Raw genomic sequence first — 17544 nt, forward strand, 5'->3', positions numbered from 1 at the left:
TAGGTACACACCATCTGGTAATGACTTTGGGTTTTTCTCGTTATCCAAAAAAAATGAGTAAGTTTCTGCAATAGTAGTTTTTGCCTATGGAGAATAATAGCTGCCTAATAGAAGAAGTGGATGTATGTATATAACTCTGGAAAAATTGACAAATTTTACAAGGATAAGATGATTACTGTGGTGATACAACTCAGCAGTAGGAAAAACCAGGAAGAATCAATGGCACAAAATTTCCTGGAATTCTCAGATCTAAAAATGGCAAACACCAAATGTATGAACATCCTCACAACTGCCAAGATCCCAAATAATAAACATACAATAAGTATAACGATTCCTTTACTCTCCATATGTACTTGATTCTTCCGCACCTTGTCCACTTTAAGTCTGCATTTTCATCCAAGTTTTGGAAAGAAATATGATCATTACAACACAAAAAAAGGGGATGAAACATGGCACGAAAGAAATTTCTCACGTTTTAATCGCTTAAGTAAAAGGTCTTAAAAATGGAATAAATTTTCAGTTTATTTAAGATATCAAACCTGAGGTTAGCATTGTCCCGGATTATGGTCTCCAGCTGCATGGAAACGATGGATTTCCAAGATAGGAGATCATTGATCTCCTTGCTCTGCAAGAAAAAAGTCGGGTTAGAATATATTAAACCCTTCCCATTGAAGTGAAAACCGAGACCAAAACGAAGCACAAAAAGGAATATGCATGCATATACCATTGCCACATCGCTCTTTGATAAACTCTTTATATCTGATGTGATCTGCTGCAGAAGGGCGTCCTTCGTTACTATGTCATTGTCAAAGTCACTTAAAACCTTTCCATATCGAGAATTCAACTCTTCCAGATACCGTTCCAGAACTGACAAATTTATATCCAGAGATTGAACTTTTTTCATAAGAATTAAAAGAACGCTATCCCCGGGCATCCTGTTTATGTGTTGAGGACGAAATTCCTCGGTTTGATCAGGGGCACCATTTGCCAGCAATCTGCGTTTGGTATCCGAGCTTTCAAGCACAGGATCGGTTTCTGTATTTTTGTTATGCTCAACTTCGGGGGATGGATGCGGGGTTTCTACAACTCTTTGTTTACTACTTGTTTGATCAGATGAGAACAACTTATCGGAAATAGATATAAGATCCTCAAGCAGTCTCTCAACAGCATCAACTCCATACACTTCCAGAACACTTAATGTACAGTAGAACTCTGAACCGTAATGACTCAGAAGCTTCAATTTCAAATATCTCACCCATTTTGGCTGTGGAAGAACAAACCTCCGAGCATGCTTGACATTTCCTGCAGTAAAATTTCCGAGTTTGACCCATGTGTCAGTCGGATAAACAGGGCTGCCAAGAAGCTCAAAATCCTTCAGATTGGACGAGTAGTGCTCGAAGTTTGCTATTTCGATTGTGTCCACTAAAGTTTCTTCCGAGAGTTCTATGACAACAAATTTCTCCTCAGCAGAGCACGGGTTTCTGAGGTATTTGTCTTTATCTCTGCTCAAGATATTAGAAGCACCTTTCGCTTCCTTGTTGTACGCCAAGACCTTGGCTCCTTTGGAAGCCGAAGCGTAATTGTACTCTTCCCCTCCCGGCTCCATCCGGTGGGTGACACTTCCAGCCTGACCACTTTCTTCCTGAGCTTTAGTGTTAAATGCTTTGCTTCTGAACTCATCAAGGCCTACAGGGATTGTGTGAGAAAATCTGTCGGACTTGGGAACTTCCAATTCTGAATTTGCAGTACCCAATTTCCTAGCACACGCTTGCTCTTCAATGCCATTTATTGCGTTTATATTCTCCAAACTGATTTGTGATTCACTAAGAACGTTCTCCTTTCCAGTCATCACTTTATGTGAAGCCTCGTCCAACTGTTCAGAACTGATTGTGTCCGAGGGTTTTTCACCTGCGGGAAAAACAGCATTACTGCCTGCATCAAATCCAAGTTTATCTTCATCCAAAGTTCTTATGCTAACCTCTCCAGACTCACCTAGATCCATCAAAACGAACATAAATGTAAAAGAGTCAGAAGAATTTGGCAAACATACTACACAAAAATGATCTCAGCTAGAGAACATAAATATACCATCAAAGGAACCAAGATAGACTACTTGGTTGAATACACAGTCACGCACACATTAAGGAAACATGCCCTAAAACAAAATTCCCCATGCCGGGGGTAACCCCAGCCAAGATGGCTAAGGATACAAACTTGTAACCACAATGTCACGAGTTCGAATCCCAACCCTCTTAGTTTGAGCTGGTCATCTATGGGCAACCTAGGCTAGTTTACCTCCTTATGGTCCTTTGCCGGCTAGAGTCACAAGGCGGGGTTTACCCAGTACACAGTAACACACACATTAAGGAAACATGCCATAAAACAAAATTCCCCATGCCGGGGGTAACCCCAGCCAAGATGGCTAAGGATACGAACTTGTAACCATAAGGTCACGAGTTCAAATCTCAGTCATCTTAGTTTGAGCCGGTCAGCTATGGGCAACCTAGGCTGGTTTACCTCATTGTGGTCCTTTGCCAGCTAGGGTCACAAGGCGGGATTTACGCAGTAACACACACGTTAAGGAAACATGCCCTAAAACAAAATTCCCCATGCCTCCATCATTGCTTTCTGAAATATGAGACTAACAGAAAATTTCAATTGAAAAACTGACCTTTGAAAAGGGCACCATGGCTTATCCAGGAATTCGACAAGATGACAAGGCCCCATATAGCAACAACGAGATAAAGAGATACTTCGTAGACAAACTTTCTCCCCCAGATCATTTCCTCCAATGCTCTTCTTTGGAGAAGAGCTCTTCGTGACCTCTGCATTGCACATAATCCAATCTGCCGCAGAACAATGAAGATCCCTCCAGAGAAATCACTTATCTGGGTTCCACAATCAAAATATAGATTAACTGATCAACATAAAGTTTCATAGCAATAGTACTAGTCAAACAATTGAGCACACACCTTTTCTCTATAAAGTCAAATAATCTGACAATGCAATTCAATCAAACAAAAGAAAAGCAGCACATCACAAACCAGATATTAGGTCTGCTTTTCCTCTACCCTATAACTGTCAAGAATCTCAAGATGTATAAAGCATGGTAAGCAAACAAACAAAACAAGAATTGAACCCTTTCCTTCTAACTAAAGCTTTCTTCCGTTTAATTTTTCTTGTTGGCTTTAAATTCCCAAACGTACATTTCACTTCAACTATCAAACCTTAGAGCTGACGCCAACAATTAACACTCTTTCTTTTGATGAAAAGAAAATTGAATTTCAACAGAATCAAAAAAGCAGAGCGTAAAACAAATTCAAATCCATCCGAAATTAAAGAAACACCCAAACAAAAATAAGAATCAATAAGAACTGCATGGGAATGAAACAAAATATCACCCACCTGAAAATTCAATCTGAATCATGGAAATCTTGAAACCAAATCCAAAACGGCAATCTTTTCTCTTGCATAACGTCTTCTGGGGGTTGGCCTCAACCGAACATTCGATCCTTATTCTGAAAGACCAGAGTTTTAAATTTATTATTTATTTATTTATTTTTATAAAAATATGTTTTCAGAATCTGGGTTTTAATTACCTCTAACGGTTAAAGGGAAAAAGACAAACCCTGAAAATTTTTCAGGAGTTTAACTGGCAATTGAATTTTGCCACAAAAGGCTAGAGAAGAGATGGAATGGCACGAATGAGAAGAGAGAGGAAGTTTGGGCTACGGGCCCGTGAGAGAGAGAAAATGACGGACCAATGATGGACATATATGATGAAATGATGACGTGTGTGTTTCCTAGGAGTAAAATAATGGTTGGTCGGTCAGGGGTGAGACAAAAGAACGTAGGCGGTGGTTTGATGAGCTGGACGCTTCGTGGGAGACGTAATCCACGCCGAATAATCAGTTCACTGACGTGAGTGCTTGCTTCGCCAGCTAGGAAAAAAGCAACGAACCGTATTTGGAAGAAGAAGAGATCAATATTCCAAAAGAAGAAGAGATCAATGTTTTTGTTATAAATATATATACTTAGTTGACATTATTATGTAACGGATGTAACGGTCCGGTAATTAAGCATACCATTATTGTATCTGTTATACTTGCATTGTATATATACTTACATATGTTGTATTGTTTGGATGCTAGTGAAATGAAACTTACTCTTCCCCCTATCTCTCTATATTATGTTCTTGTTTTAACTTATACGGAGTACTTTGAATACTATACTCAAATCACCGGTTAGGAGCTAACGGGCACAAACAACATTACAACACGTTATCAGCACGCTCTACTGCGGTGAACGGTAATATTTGTTATTAGGCGGTAGAAAAATCATAATTGTGTTCTGTGGATATATTTCTAAGATTATATTATTTTAGATAATTGTTTGCCTATGAATGTACGTTTTTTTTTCAGTATACATAATCATAATCATACAAAACATACGAAATATATCCTAGATATTATGTGCATATATGATTTTTTTTTGTTTTTTTGAGCACATACTGCGTATATTTTTGTCTCTCGAAAAATCAAAGACAAAACTGTTTTTTTTTAATTAAAAAAAAAAAAAAAAAAAAAAAAAAAAACAAACCGAAAACATAATCCGCGATCCGTCGGACGGTGACGGCGAATCTGAACGAGTGCCGGAGGTGCAAACCGAATCGAACGCTGGCGAGTGTGGCCCTTGGTTTTGATTGTTTCGTCTTCTAAAATGGAAGAGTGACTGGAGTTCTAGCGATGGCGGTTTCGATCTGCCGATTGAACGAGGCCTGTGCGTCGGGCGGCGATGGCGACGACAGCACTGCTCCGGCGATCGCGCTATGCTTGACGATGGCGGAGGCGGCTCTGTGCGTCGACGTTCGGCGATTGGAGGCGGCGCTACTCTGAGATGAAGGTGGCGCCGTTCCGGAGATGGCGCTGCTCTGGCAATGGTAATGGCGATCGGCGGTAGACCTCCGGTCTTATCGGCGACGATAAGCGGTGATGAAGGCTCGGGCCGTGGTGGTGGCCGACGATCTCTCTGCTACTGCGCGACTCTTTCCCTCTCGAGCGTCTATCTCGTTTTTTTGTCTGGCTGCTAGGTTTTTGCAGATAATAAAACAAAGCAATGGTTTATCGGTTGGGCCGGGTTTGGCCCAATTTGACCAGGCATGGTCCACTTTAATAAAAATTATTTTGGGCTTATTATTTGAGTATTATTGTTGAATATGCTTATATATTAAATTGTTTTTTTTTGCAATTTATTTGGATAATATGATGAATTCTTATGCATATTCTGTCTTGCATAATATATAGTTTTATTATTATGCGAATGGAGAATTATTCTTTAGAAGTGGACCCTTGTTTTTAGCCAGTCTTAGTATATATAGATTTTTTTTGAAAAATCTCGATCTTGGCTGCTATCATTGAGTGTGAATTCACCGAGCTTGGTTTCAATGGGAGCAATTACTCAGAAGTCCACGAGCGATGAGGCCTTGAAAGCTAAAAGCCTTAATTTTTCTTCTTTTTTTTTCCCCCTCGCCACCATCTGAAAAATGAATAGCTTTTTATAAAAGGACCGTTATGCCTTATAGAAATCCCCGAAGGATAAATTTGACTAGCACATATTCATTGGTCCTTTCTAAAATCTCAATTCGACTGCCTTAACTTGATCTTTCAAAACTTTAAATCAAATTCCTGATTCTAAATCAACTATACGCAAAATTGTGGCCCAACTAAAGTTGCGTAAGCAGAATATTTTTTCTGGCACGAATTTGATTGGCGAGCCCTTGTCTTCTTTTCCACACCACCCTCCTCCCATGAATGTAAAAGCACAACCACAGGTTGACGCAAATCTATAGTGCATGCCCAGTTGGTTCTGCACCGGTGCCCGAAGCACACGACGTCACCTAATTGTGCAACACTAAAAGGGGCTGAGGAAGAAGACGGGAAAGAGGTAAGGCCAAGGTGGCAAAAACAATAACTCCCGAAACTAGAATAAAAAGCAAAAATGATCCAACTCGTCGAGGATAACCATTTTTCATACAATTAGAACTCTGGCCCAGCAGCAAATATGCTTCAATTGTTGGTTAAAAAGGCACCGATCACGTGCGTGCCACATCCCGAAGCAGTTTGTTGAAACCTAAATGAACATCACAATGTTGAATCCAATCAAGTTGCCTTGCCTGAAGCAAACGCTCTTGTTGGTTATATTGATGACCTACTTTTTCATTCAACATCATTTCAGTGATGTTTTATTTTGGAAGATCTTTATACAAACATCTAACTTCTTCCTGCAATTATTGATAAGGTTTCCTTTGTGGGTTCCGGTAGAGCTTCACTTTTACTCCATCAATTTTTTAAAATTGAAATGCCTTCATTCGATCAAATATCCTACTTTGATCAATTATCCTTCATCTGGTGAGTAGACATATGTTACTCGCTCTTTATAATCTAAAAAGAAGGATATGATCTAGTATCTTATGGATAATGCCTAATTTTCAGATTATCCTATGAACTTCGTCCACTTTTCGACGATTATTATATGACATTAAGAATTAAGGCGGAGTATCAAGTACCTTATGCTCATACCCAAATGGTTTAGCTAATTAATAAAGTTATGGCTTATCACTAAACCATTATTTTCAAAATTTCAATGTGCCGAATACTTGGTGGGGAAATGCAATATTTATGGTAAAAATTTCGGCACACTGCATATCCTTATTCCCCCCTTACATCTAATACGTGGTTTTCAAACAAACATTTCCCAAATCTGCGTTTCTATTATTATGAATGCAGTCCAGTCTATTACATAATCACCATAGTGTATCCATCTAAACTTCCATTTGTTGTCTCCAATATTTAAAGCCCCTGAAAGAGACGCGATGGATACGCTGACTACATGAAGATCGGTTCACGGCATTAGGGGGAGATATGCTCAAAATTGAAATAGAATGCCGAGAAATTTCATGAAATGATCTTCAAAAAAATTAAATCCACGTACCAATTAGATTGAACCAGAAGTTCATAAAAAAATCTGTCAAATAATCTATTTCATAAAAAGAGTGACTAGGTCCCATACATATTCCCCAAAATTGGACTATTGATATCTATCAATACTCCTTGACGCCAGAAGTGCAGGAGACTCATTGGGATAGAAAAATAAAGAATCAACTAGATCTAGTAAAGAATTTATGTCACTCTTGAAAATCTTAGAGCTCTTGAAAATCTTAAAAAATTTATATTTTTATAACGATCGTCCAGAAGACGAGAAAACCCAGTAAATTTATAGGTGCACCAAATAATCATAATACTGGGTTGCGGAACAACCAGATATAAATATCATTGGGAAATGGCTATAATCTGGTTAACTTTGAAAATTACTTTTATATATATATGGGAGAAATTCTTGAAAATATTATAAGTTGTCGACAACACAGTTGCCTTCAAAATTGCTCATATTATACGACAATCTGGATCCAGAGCTAGGTGCCAGAAGCGCCTAGATTGATTAACGTATAAAGAGAGCAATTAAAGGCATATATAGCTCAACTCGCTAATCCTTTTATACACCATTGAAGTATTAACCCTGTAGGTTACAAATGGTGTTTGTATAAAGGAAAAACAAGAATGACAAGGTGGTGAGATATAAAGCGAGTATGTAGCCTAAGGGTTCACGCAGAAACCCATAATCAAGTATACTCTCCCATGATAAATATTATTAAAAGTTCCGCTACATGATTGGCAGAATAATTCTAGATATGCAGCTTATTAAAGTCATGACCTAGAAATTATGGGTCATTAGACACTAATGTTTATATGAAAATCCTTGTTGGATTTATAATTCTCAAAAATGAAAGAGAGTAAATATCACAACACGTTTGTTGTTGAAGTACAATTGCTTTACTCAAACTTAAAATAGTGAAGCAATTGATTGAGTAATTTCCTCTTAAAATAGGAAATTATAGAAATGAATATGTACCAGTAGGTACTTATTAAGGGGCTTATTGGAGATGGAGAATCAAGTATTACATCGACCTGTAGATCGAGCATTTCCTTAAAAGGAATTTTACATACTATTTAGTCTATGTCCAAATAATCTCCTGAAGTAGATAAGGACCATTTTTACCTAAAAGGATACTTCAGGACCAGAAGTCCACTGCTTCAAAACGTCAGTTTTTGAATACCTTTTCTTTGAGACATAAAATTCCCAAATTCACATCTTATTTTTGTAATTTGTAAAGAGTGATTTGGTGATTCTCCTAGAAAGAAAAGGAAATGATGTTAAATAATATCCTTAAGGTATAAAATACATCTTTCGAGAAGTCATTTGAATATTGGCATTATGTTAAACGCCATGACTTGGATTGATATATTGTAAATCAATCTAAGCTTTAAGCATCTTAAAGCCTAAGGGATAATACTTGTTCTTATAGATGTATTTTGTATATTATCATCTCGTTATTACTTTCCCGCTTTGTCATAGCGATTGTTAAGTTATGAGATGAAATAAGGAATAGCAAATCAAGGTACAAATATTCATATTGATGCTTTTGACATGAAGTCATCATACTTCGGACAAATAAAAACGTATATAGTTTTTTATGATATAAAATACCTTGATCCACATGAACTCCAGAAGAGTGATAAAATATTTGTCTAGAAGATTTGCTCCAATGACAAGTTAGCAAATCTATACCTACAAAATATCTATGAGAAATCCCTGATGGATTTATAATTTCCGAATGAGGATTTATTTAGTATTATTAAGTGCCATTATTTACTCTTTAAAGAGTTGCGAATGGGGTTATTATCCTCATGTAGAAGGAATAATATGTACCATTATGTGCTCAATAAAGAGTTGATAATGGACTTATTTATTATCTCAGTCAATATTGATGGTGTAAACATCAATGAAATATATAAAGAGCTTGATGATGTCAGTTCATGTTTAAAGACTGAGATCGATTTTTGAAATAAAAAGCTTGTGAAAGCTATAAGTATTATCTCGACTTGAAGATCGAGTTTTTCCTTGAAAAATTTTTATACACCAGTCAGCCTACATCTAAAAATGCTTTTCACATGTCTATATGCATAAGTGTCATGTTTTTATCAAACTAAAGGTTGCCTAATAATCTCTTGAAGCAGATAACGAACCATTTGGACTCGAAGTCCCTTACTTCATTATCGTTGGAGCACCATTTTAGAACCAGAAGTTCCATAATCGCAACATGCATGATATTTGCGATGAAGTTGCTAGCAAAATCTAGTGCTCCCCGTACAATGAAGTACTTGAATAATGATTAACATATCCTCCGGTATCTTCAAGATACAAAGACATGATATTTATGTAAGAAACTGTGATACGGTTTTAATAGGCTACTTGGGTACTGGCTATTTTGTTTGATCCCTGTAATGCCAAGTCCAAACTGGTTATACACTGAATTTTCCTAAATGATCAAAATGAGGACAATAACACTTGTATTGCACAAATGTTAATATGTTATATGAGCTCTAGAAGAGCCATAAGATTATTGTACACTACTATAGAGACAATCCAGAAGATTTGTCCAATCCATCTCTTCAAATTTTGAAATATATGTAGAACTTGAAGATTGTTATCTTCAGGGGGAGACGGGAAGTATATTTACTCGAATCAATTCGGAAGATTGGACGTAAAATCCTGAAGATTAAGTCATAAAAGACTAATAGTTGTGCACTATTTGCAACACAACGGGAAATACATTTACTTGAATCAATCCAGAAGATTGAACGTAAAATCCTGAAGATTAAGTCATAAAAGACTAACAATTGCGCACTATTTGCAACGAATAAATACATAAATATCATGTACTCTTTTCCTCACTAGTTTTCTCCCATTGGGTTTTCTAGTGTGGTTTTTAACGAGGCATGAGTATGATATAGTAATGACAATGAGGAAAAGTTGCAAAATAATCGGTTAAATGGACAAACCCCAAAATCCTGAAGATTATGCGGTTTGCGCCCTGAAGGCTTATGGTTGTACTCTTTTTCCCTTAACTAAATTTTTCCCACAGGGTTTTCTTAAGTTAAGGTTTTTAATGAGGCGACCAAAAACAATATATGTTTTTACATATATCATGTACTCTTTTTCTTCAACTAGGTTTTTCCCACGTGGTTTTCCTAGTGAAGTTTTTAATGAGGCATGAATATATTTTCTATTGTACTCTTTTCTTGTCTAGGTTTTTCCCACCGGATTTTCCTAGCAAGTTTTTAACGAGGCAAGACTATGGAAAAATAATGTCCAAGGGGGAGTGTTATAAATATATATACTTAGTGGACATTATTATGTAACGGACGTAACGGTCCGGTAATTAAGCATACCATTATTGTATCTGTTATACTTGCATTGTATATATACTTACATATGTTGTATTGTTTGGATGCTAGTGAAATGAAACTTACTCTTCCCCCTATCTCTCTATATTATGTTCTTGTTTTAGCTTATACGGAGTACTTTGAATACTATACTCAAATCACCGGTTAGGAGCTAACGGGCACAAACAACATTACAACAGTTTTAACATTGTTGGTGACTGTTGGAGAATTATACTTAAAGTGGAGAGATTTCTTATAGGAACCGACATTTGACTCGATTTGCTGAGTCATTGAGTCACTGTGATTTATATATTCAAAAATATTCAATTGGGCCGGGTGTGGAAGCCATTTGGGCTAGGGATTCAACTTTTTAGGAGAATGAAAAAAGCAATTGGGCTAAGATTATTATTACTGGATAGTTATGCTGTGCATCCGTATGCACCATGCATGGTGTATACGGATGCCAAAACGACGTCGTTTTATTAAAAAACGCGCGTCTCCCTTTTATAAAAAATTCAGGTTCGATTCCCAGCAACAACATTATATTGTTCATTCATTCTGGAATTTTAGTTCATAGATTATGGAATTATAGTTCATTGATTATGGAATTATAGTTCATCGATTATGGAATTGTAGTTCATCGATTCTGAAATTTTAGTTTATAGATTATGGAATTTTAGTTCATTCATTCTGGAATTTTTAGTTCATAGATTAGATTATGGAATTATAGTTCATCGATTATGGAATTTTAGTTCATCGATTATGGAATTTTAGTTCATATGTTGTTGCTGGGAATCGAACCTGATTTTTTTTTTTTAAGGGGAGACGCGCGTTTTATTAAAACGACGTCGTTTTTGCATCCGTATGCACCATGCATGGTGCATACGGATGCACAGCATAATTTGCCATTATTACTCTATTCGTCTCATTTTATGGGTTGAGTTCGACTGAAGTAATTTATAATTTAATTTTTTATAATATTAAGTTTAGATTTAGTATGTTAAATTTATATATTTAGAACTATATTAAAAGTCCTATTAAATACAAAAAAATAAATTTAAAGATCTGAAGAAAATGCTAATAGAAATAAGCAAATAAGAAAGAATTAGTTTGACCAATGGATAGTAAGTAGGACAGATAAAATGTGACAGAGGGAATACTATTATTTTTGTCCACAAAAGGCGAAGGCAAATTATTGTGTGGATCATGGTCTATACAGTGTTGTATGGACCATAACAAAAAGTACATTTTTAATATACTAAATGTACATTATTTTTGTACTGAGTGTACTTTATACAATATAATGTACCCTCAGTACACAAATAATGTACATCCCCTAAATATAATGTGCATTATTTTTGTACTGATTGTACATTATTTTACAGTTATAAAATATGATTCACACAACTAGTATAGACCATGGTCCACACAATAATGATTGAAAAGGCGAACTCTGGGCCGAAAGATAATAAATAGGTAAATTACGATAACTCAATATAATATACTGAGAATTTTAAGAAAAAAAAAAAGAGAGAACATAAAGAGTTGCAGAGAAGAGAGAAATAAGGGTAAGAAGAGTATTGAGAAAATAAGAGAACCAAAGAAGGTTTTTAGAAGATAAATAAGGATTTCATTGATGAAAGCTTGCATAGCCTAAAACAATAGACTACTGTCCTTATTAATAGGTAAGAAAAAAAAAAAAAAAAAAAAAAAAAAAAAAAAAAAAAAAAAAAAACAAGAATGATAGCTGCTGCAACAAACAGTTATAAGTTATAACAACCAAAGCAAAATGCATGTAACAACACAATAAACAATTGAGTTCTACTACATAAACTCTCAAATCATACTCCCTGATGTGGCGGGCAATGATAGGCTACGTTTTCATGTGGGTCCCAAACTCCCAATACAAATGTCTATATCAAGATTGTGTGTGGAGTAAAAATTGGGAATAGAAAATACAAGTACATGTAGTATTTTCTTAAACAATTCATAACCAACATCATTTTGAGCATCTTGTAGCTTCTTCCCAAAATGGCAAGTTAGTTCCTTTATTTCTTGAAATTGTTTCAATAGCGCAATCCATCACACCCAGCAACTTATTAGATGGGAGGATCAGTGCCTAGTGTCCATAAAGACTCACCATATTGAGTGTAACTACACACTGTGGCTGCTAGAACTCGATGTTGTGTCATTACTTACAATTTACCACCTAAGAACCAACTGAGTTGCTTGCGCAGACATTATTATTATATTTTATAACCTATGTTATTGATTTCGCTGAACATTCATGAAAGGAATCAAACTCCCACATTGTCGCTGAGAATAAGTTTTAGATGAGATTCCTCATCTAGTAGACCAATGCTGTAAAACAAATTAAGATTAATTATGTAGTTGGTGGAGGGTTGAACCTTGACAAGAGCAAGTGTGTGATTATTATTTATTTTGATTGGGGTACAACTCAATTGATCAACCAACTTAAAATAATTTGAAAAAGCGTTCAAATTAGCCATCGAATTGAACACGAAAATATAATTAGGTCATTGAGCTCAAAAAATGTACAATAAGATCTCTCAAAGTAGTCAAATTTTATTCAAAATTAAACATATTTCTTTTACCTTGCCCAATGCCATGTATGCATATATACAGGGCCGGGTTTTACCCGTTCTGGTAAATAAATGAGGCCCTACCAAAATCACAAGTTCAAAGTTGGAGTAACACAAGTTTTGAACTTCTGACTTCCAAGTTGAAATTGAAATTGAATTACAATAAACACACATTCTTACTATTTCTTCATGGAATCTTTTAAGTTTGATTGAAAATTTTTAATTTTTATTTCTGAACTAGCTAGATAAAAATTAAATTTTGGCCCCTCTAAAATTTGGGACCCTGTGCTGTAGCCCAACTTGCACATCCCAAAATTCGGCCCTGCATATATATTCCACCAGTGTTTACTTGTGTATATATATATACCTAATATATGTGGCATGTGTATGCGTATAATATACACGTAGTATGATAATTTTTCTGGACATATCATGACAATTTTTTCGAGTCTTAATATTAGAATTGTCTCTTTTTTATATTTTGTAATTTCTTCACACACTTTCGGACTTGAATGATTTCTTGATTCTTAATGCACAGATTTGTTTTGGGCAATGGTGATGTTTTGGGAGACAACAAGATCTAACAAAAAGTAGAGACTCATAGTGTATGAGACTGGAAAAGACAACATGTCACTCATCATCTACCCACCATATTAACACCAAGGATGCTTCCAGCCACGACTATCATATCGAGTGGAGGATTGGACTTTTAACTACAAAACTAAGCCATCAAAGATGTGGGTTCTATAATCTAGCCTACGCCATAAAGAATCTTCATACATACTCTCAACTTTAGGGGGATGGGTACTCGATGGTGAAGCTTCGTGGAACCAACACCTTAGCTTCAAAGGTGAGTTCAATTTTATCAAGGGATACTCGGAATGAATTGGGACCGTACTCAGTATGCATCATAACTTCCTAGAGACCAGAATGATCTACGATGGCATATATACCTCCTTATTCATGTATGACCGCTCAACACATATTATACAAGCGTTTTGCAAAGCGTGGTGCCCCTCATTTTTAAAATTTTAAATATAATGTCACAGGCAGCTTAGTTCAAATTAGATGCATATTTTAGTATGACCAAAAATGTTTTATATATAGTAGTGTAATTATTACTCCGTAATAATCAAAAGATTGGAGAAAATTTCAATAGCAATGGCCAAAGAAAAAAAAAAATTTACAACTCCGTTCAGAGCAGGAGTTGATCTCTTCTATATCTTGATATTGAAGTAATCCGCGTCAAAATGATGTAATCTCACGTACCCGTCTTCGCCACCACTTGAAAAACTATATATACAAAAACAAGACACAAAAGAAACAGAATTTAATTCAAGAATTGCGTGTTTATGCTTTTTATAGTAGCATGCAAAAATATAATTGTAAGATCATCAAAAGAATGTTTTTTGGGGAGTAGTAGTTTAATCAATCATTATTGCGTGCACCTTGGTCCACACCAATGTGTGAAACACGGTCAAAAACACATAAAATACATTATTCTAACTCATAAAATACATTATCTTACCCTAGATATTTCATTATTCTAACACATAAAAGTACATTATACATTATTCTAACTCATAAAGGACATTATCTTAGCCCAGAAATTCCATTATTCTAACACATAAAATACATCATCTTACTCCATAATGTTCATTATTCTAACATGCACGCGAATCATTTTTTTTTATTTTTATTTTTTTAACATCAAAACAACGTCGTTTTAGACAGTGGTTCACATAGCAACAATAATTTGCCCAGTTTAATCATAATCATGCCAATCATTAAAATGATTTTTTTGGTTGTGTTCAAATTCTAAAGAATTGCTTCAAGGGCTACTATAATAGCACGAATATAACCATAGCAATCATAAAAATTAAAATAAAAAACCCAGTATTTCAAGTGATTACATGTTAGCAACAGTTAATTATATCAACTATTAAAAGGAAAATGACAGATAACATAAAATATCACCTTTTTCCATCAGGATTGAAGGCCAAGGCATTAATAGGTCCAAAGTGTCCTTTGACACCACCGATTTCTTCTTGAAGAATCTAAAAAAGAAATAAATTGCAAAATATAAATACAAAGTGTTCAATAAATAGAATTGGTAATATCTGTTTCTACCTTGTCAAAGAATTTGGCCTCAAACTTTCCAGCACGATGATCAGTAGTTGTGACAGCAGACGCATCTTGGCCACCACCTAGCACAATCTACAAAGAAACAAAAAATAGATTCAATTGAATGAACCCCAAATGAACTAGGTTGCCTAGGAAGCCAAAAAAAGTTTAATCAGAATTACTAAAGATAACTAAAACATTTAAATCTGACATTTACTATTCTTTTCTTGCATCTACAGTGGTATATGGTTTATTCAATAACAATCACAACAAAAGCACAAAATGGAAACTATCCTCAACTAAAAAAGAATCACTACAAAGATATTACTGAGCACACTGCAGTTAAAGTAGTTCATAACAACCATGCCAGAGAAAGTGCATCAACAAAGCAAATACAATAAAAAAGAACAGAGGTTCACACAGTTATCATTCAATCCCATAGAAAGCTAAAGCAAATCCGTACAAGGTATAACATACTATGCACATAAGAAATAAGTAAATATTAAGTAGATAAAAACTTACATGATCAAGCAGTGGTGACATTGTAACAGCATTGACAGGACGTTCGGTCACATAGGTCTTAAGAAGTGTCAAATCTCTGATGTTCCAAAGCTGGCATTGCATAGATTAACCAGTAAGAACAAAGAAAACATACCCAGGCCTAGGTAGCAGTAGGTCAGAGTAGAGAGGTTAATGATCAAGTTACCTTCGCTGATTTATCCAAAGAACCAGTGATGAAGTGTGATCCATCTACAGATTTGGACAGTGAAGTAATCCCCTTCTTGTGACCAGATTCCCCATCAGATTCCTTAAGTAGTTTCCCAGTCTGCATAGTATTGAGACAGTCAGAACTCCAGATTTGAGGAAAATTCAGTCAAGAAAATACACAAATTCCAAGTGGCAACTATGTAGCCATAGTAAATTAACCAGAAAAACAAAAAGTAGACAAAAATACAAAAATGCTGCTTGAAATATGATATAATACTAAAGCCTCTCTCCAAGATACTGAAACACATAAGTTTTACCTCAACATCCCAGATTCGAACCACAGAATCTTCTCCGCAGCTTATAATTGTCTTATTCAACGGTCCCCAAACAGCACGGTTGATTCTCCCCTGGATGCCCTTAATCATAAGGGCAGTCTCATCCGTTTCTGCAATAGAAGTAGATGGGTGCTCAGTCTTTATTGATAATGATACCACACAGAAATACAGAATATGTAATTCAGTGTAAATACACAGTGCAAAGATAAAAAACTATCATAATCTTAGTAATTTACCTATGCTAATAATAAGGGTAACAAATCACAAAACCATTATTCACTATTATGTGCAAACGGCCAAAAATTGAAGCAACAATTATCAAGTGCTTTGAAATTCAATACCAGCCTTTTATAAATTCTCTTTTAAGTTTTCCTTTTTTGTTATAATGGCTAAAGATAGAGCATTTATGAAAATTTGATCTAATCAATTTACTCTTCATACACCGCTTAGACATGACAAACATTATACAAAACTTACGGTCGCTGAGGTCTGTAGCAATTCTTTTAACTTGGATTGCAGATGGCTGCCCCATGAATGGATCAGTGGTGATTACTACAAGCTTATCACCAATGGATAAATCCACAGACCTAGCAGGAGACTTAAATTCAAAAGTGAACAGTTGATTGCCAGTCTGAACATCCCAAAGCTTAGCTGACTGGTCAGCACTTCCAGTAATTAGTCTCCTTGAATCACCTATACATAACATTACAATAACAATAAATCAGCCCAAATATAAAATTACTTTCTGCACGTACACAATACATTGCTAATAAACTTCAGTATTTTCCAATAAATCATTAAACTTTCTCGCCCACAGCCAACCTCAAAAGTAGAATTGATAAAAACTTACATACTTTCTGCACGTACACAATACATTGCTAATAAACTTCAGTATTTTCCAATAAATCATTAAACTTTCTCGCCCACAGCCAACCCCAAAAGTAGAATTGATAAAAACTTACATAAGGAACGAAAAAAACACACAAATTTTCATTCTTTAAAGAAGGTAATAATATCACCATGATAGTATATATAAACTGAAATTAAAGGGAAAGCCAGGCATTACGGGAGATGTCACAGCACCAAACAGCGCCATTGTGACCGCGGTAGGTGCCGAGGCGCTCGCCATTGTCGGCATACCAGACTGTAGGGGTATGATCCTTGGCGCAGGAAAAGAGCAAATCACCATCCCTGTTGTACTTGAGAAACGTCAATGGCCTCTCGTGTCCTTTCATCAGTATCGGCCTCATCTTTTCCGTTGTGATTTTCCGATTCGTATGCAGAGAAAACGGAGAACGATCACTGAAAAAACCCTAGTTGCACCCTGCAGCTCAATCGGAAAACTAAACCAAACAACAACGAATGGGAAACAGGCAAAGGAAGTTTATACTGTGCAATTAAATAAAGGTTTTTTTTTATACTCCAAAATTA

General features: G+C 35.6%; 2 protein-coding genes across 3 annotated transcripts; both read right to left on the reverse strand.

Annotated features, from left to right (window-relative positions):
* Positions 1-108: 108 nt before the first annotated feature.
* On the reverse strand, positions 109-3518 carry LOC109148805 (uncharacterized protein slp1-like). 2 transcript variants are annotated; one of them, XM_019296543.1, is made up of 5 exons: positions 3406-3518; positions 2672-2888; positions 725-1908; positions 540-625; positions 109-384 (listed from the first exon to the last, which is right to left on the reverse strand). In XM_019296543.1, exons 2-5 carry the CDS (start codon positions 2829-2831, stop codon positions 156-158), a joined length of 1659 nt encoding a protein of 552 aa, XP_019152088.1. In that variant the 5' UTR covers positions 2832-2888; positions 3406-3518; the 3' UTR covers positions 109-155. The 2 variants fall into 2 exon arrangements, with proteins under 2 accessions (XP_019152088.1, XP_019152086.1); XM_019296541.1 differs by having other exon boundaries at positions 725-1992.
* A 10540-nt stretch (positions 3519-14058) lies between these two features.
* On the reverse strand, positions 14059-17461 carry LOC109148543 (eukaryotic translation initiation factor 3 subunit I-like). The gene is made up of 8 exons (XM_019296280.1): positions 17180-17461; positions 16591-16806; positions 16096-16223; positions 15777-15896; positions 15593-15682; positions 15077-15163; positions 14924-15003; positions 14059-14239 (listed from the first exon to the last, which is right to left on the reverse strand). The coding sequence occupies exons 1-8, from the start codon at positions 17361-17363 to the stop codon at positions 14164-14166; spliced, it is 981 nt and encodes a 326-aa protein (XP_019151825.1). The 5' UTR covers positions 17364-17461; the 3' UTR covers positions 14059-14163.
* Positions 17462-17544: the final 83 nt, after the last annotated feature.

This window comes from Ipomoea nil, unplaced genomic scaffold (assembly GCF_001879475.1).
Source record: "Ipomoea nil cultivar Tokyo-kokei standard unplaced genomic scaffold, Asagao_1.1 scaffold2144, whole genome shotgun sequence".
Classification (NCBI taxonomy): Eukaryota; Viridiplantae; Streptophyta; class Magnoliopsida; order Solanales; family Convolvulaceae; genus Ipomoea; species Ipomoea nil.

What these genes read in the sequence shown, in the direction of transcription:
- LOC109148805 (XM_019296541.1), bottom strand. Translation starts at nt 2,831, where the DNA reads ATGCAGAGGTCACGAAGAGCTCTTCTCCAAAGAAGAGCATTGGAGGAA. An exon ending in CAAAGAGCGATGTGGCAATG is followed by an intron (nt 626 to 724) that starts GTATATGCATGC and finishes TTTTTCTTGCAG; the next exon opens with AGCAAGGAGATCAATGATCT. An exon ending in CGGGACAATGCTAACCTCAG is followed by an intron (nt 385 to 539) that starts GTTTGATATCTT and finishes ATGAAAATGCAG; the next exon opens with ACTTAAAGTGGACAAGGTGC.
- LOC109148543 (XM_019296280.1), bottom strand. Translation starts at nt 17,363, where the DNA reads ATGAGGCCGATACTGATGAAAGGACACGAGAGGCCATTGACGTTTCTC. An exon ending in TTGGTGCTGTGACATCTCCC is followed by an intron (nt 16,807 to 17,179) that starts GTAATGCCTGGC and finishes TGTTATGTATAG; the next exon opens with GTGATTCAAGGAGACTAATT. An exon ending in TGCTACAGACCTCAGCGACC is followed by an intron (nt 16,224 to 16,590) that starts GTAAGTTTTGTA and finishes CTTCTATTGCAG; the next exon opens with AAACGGATGAGACTGCCCTT.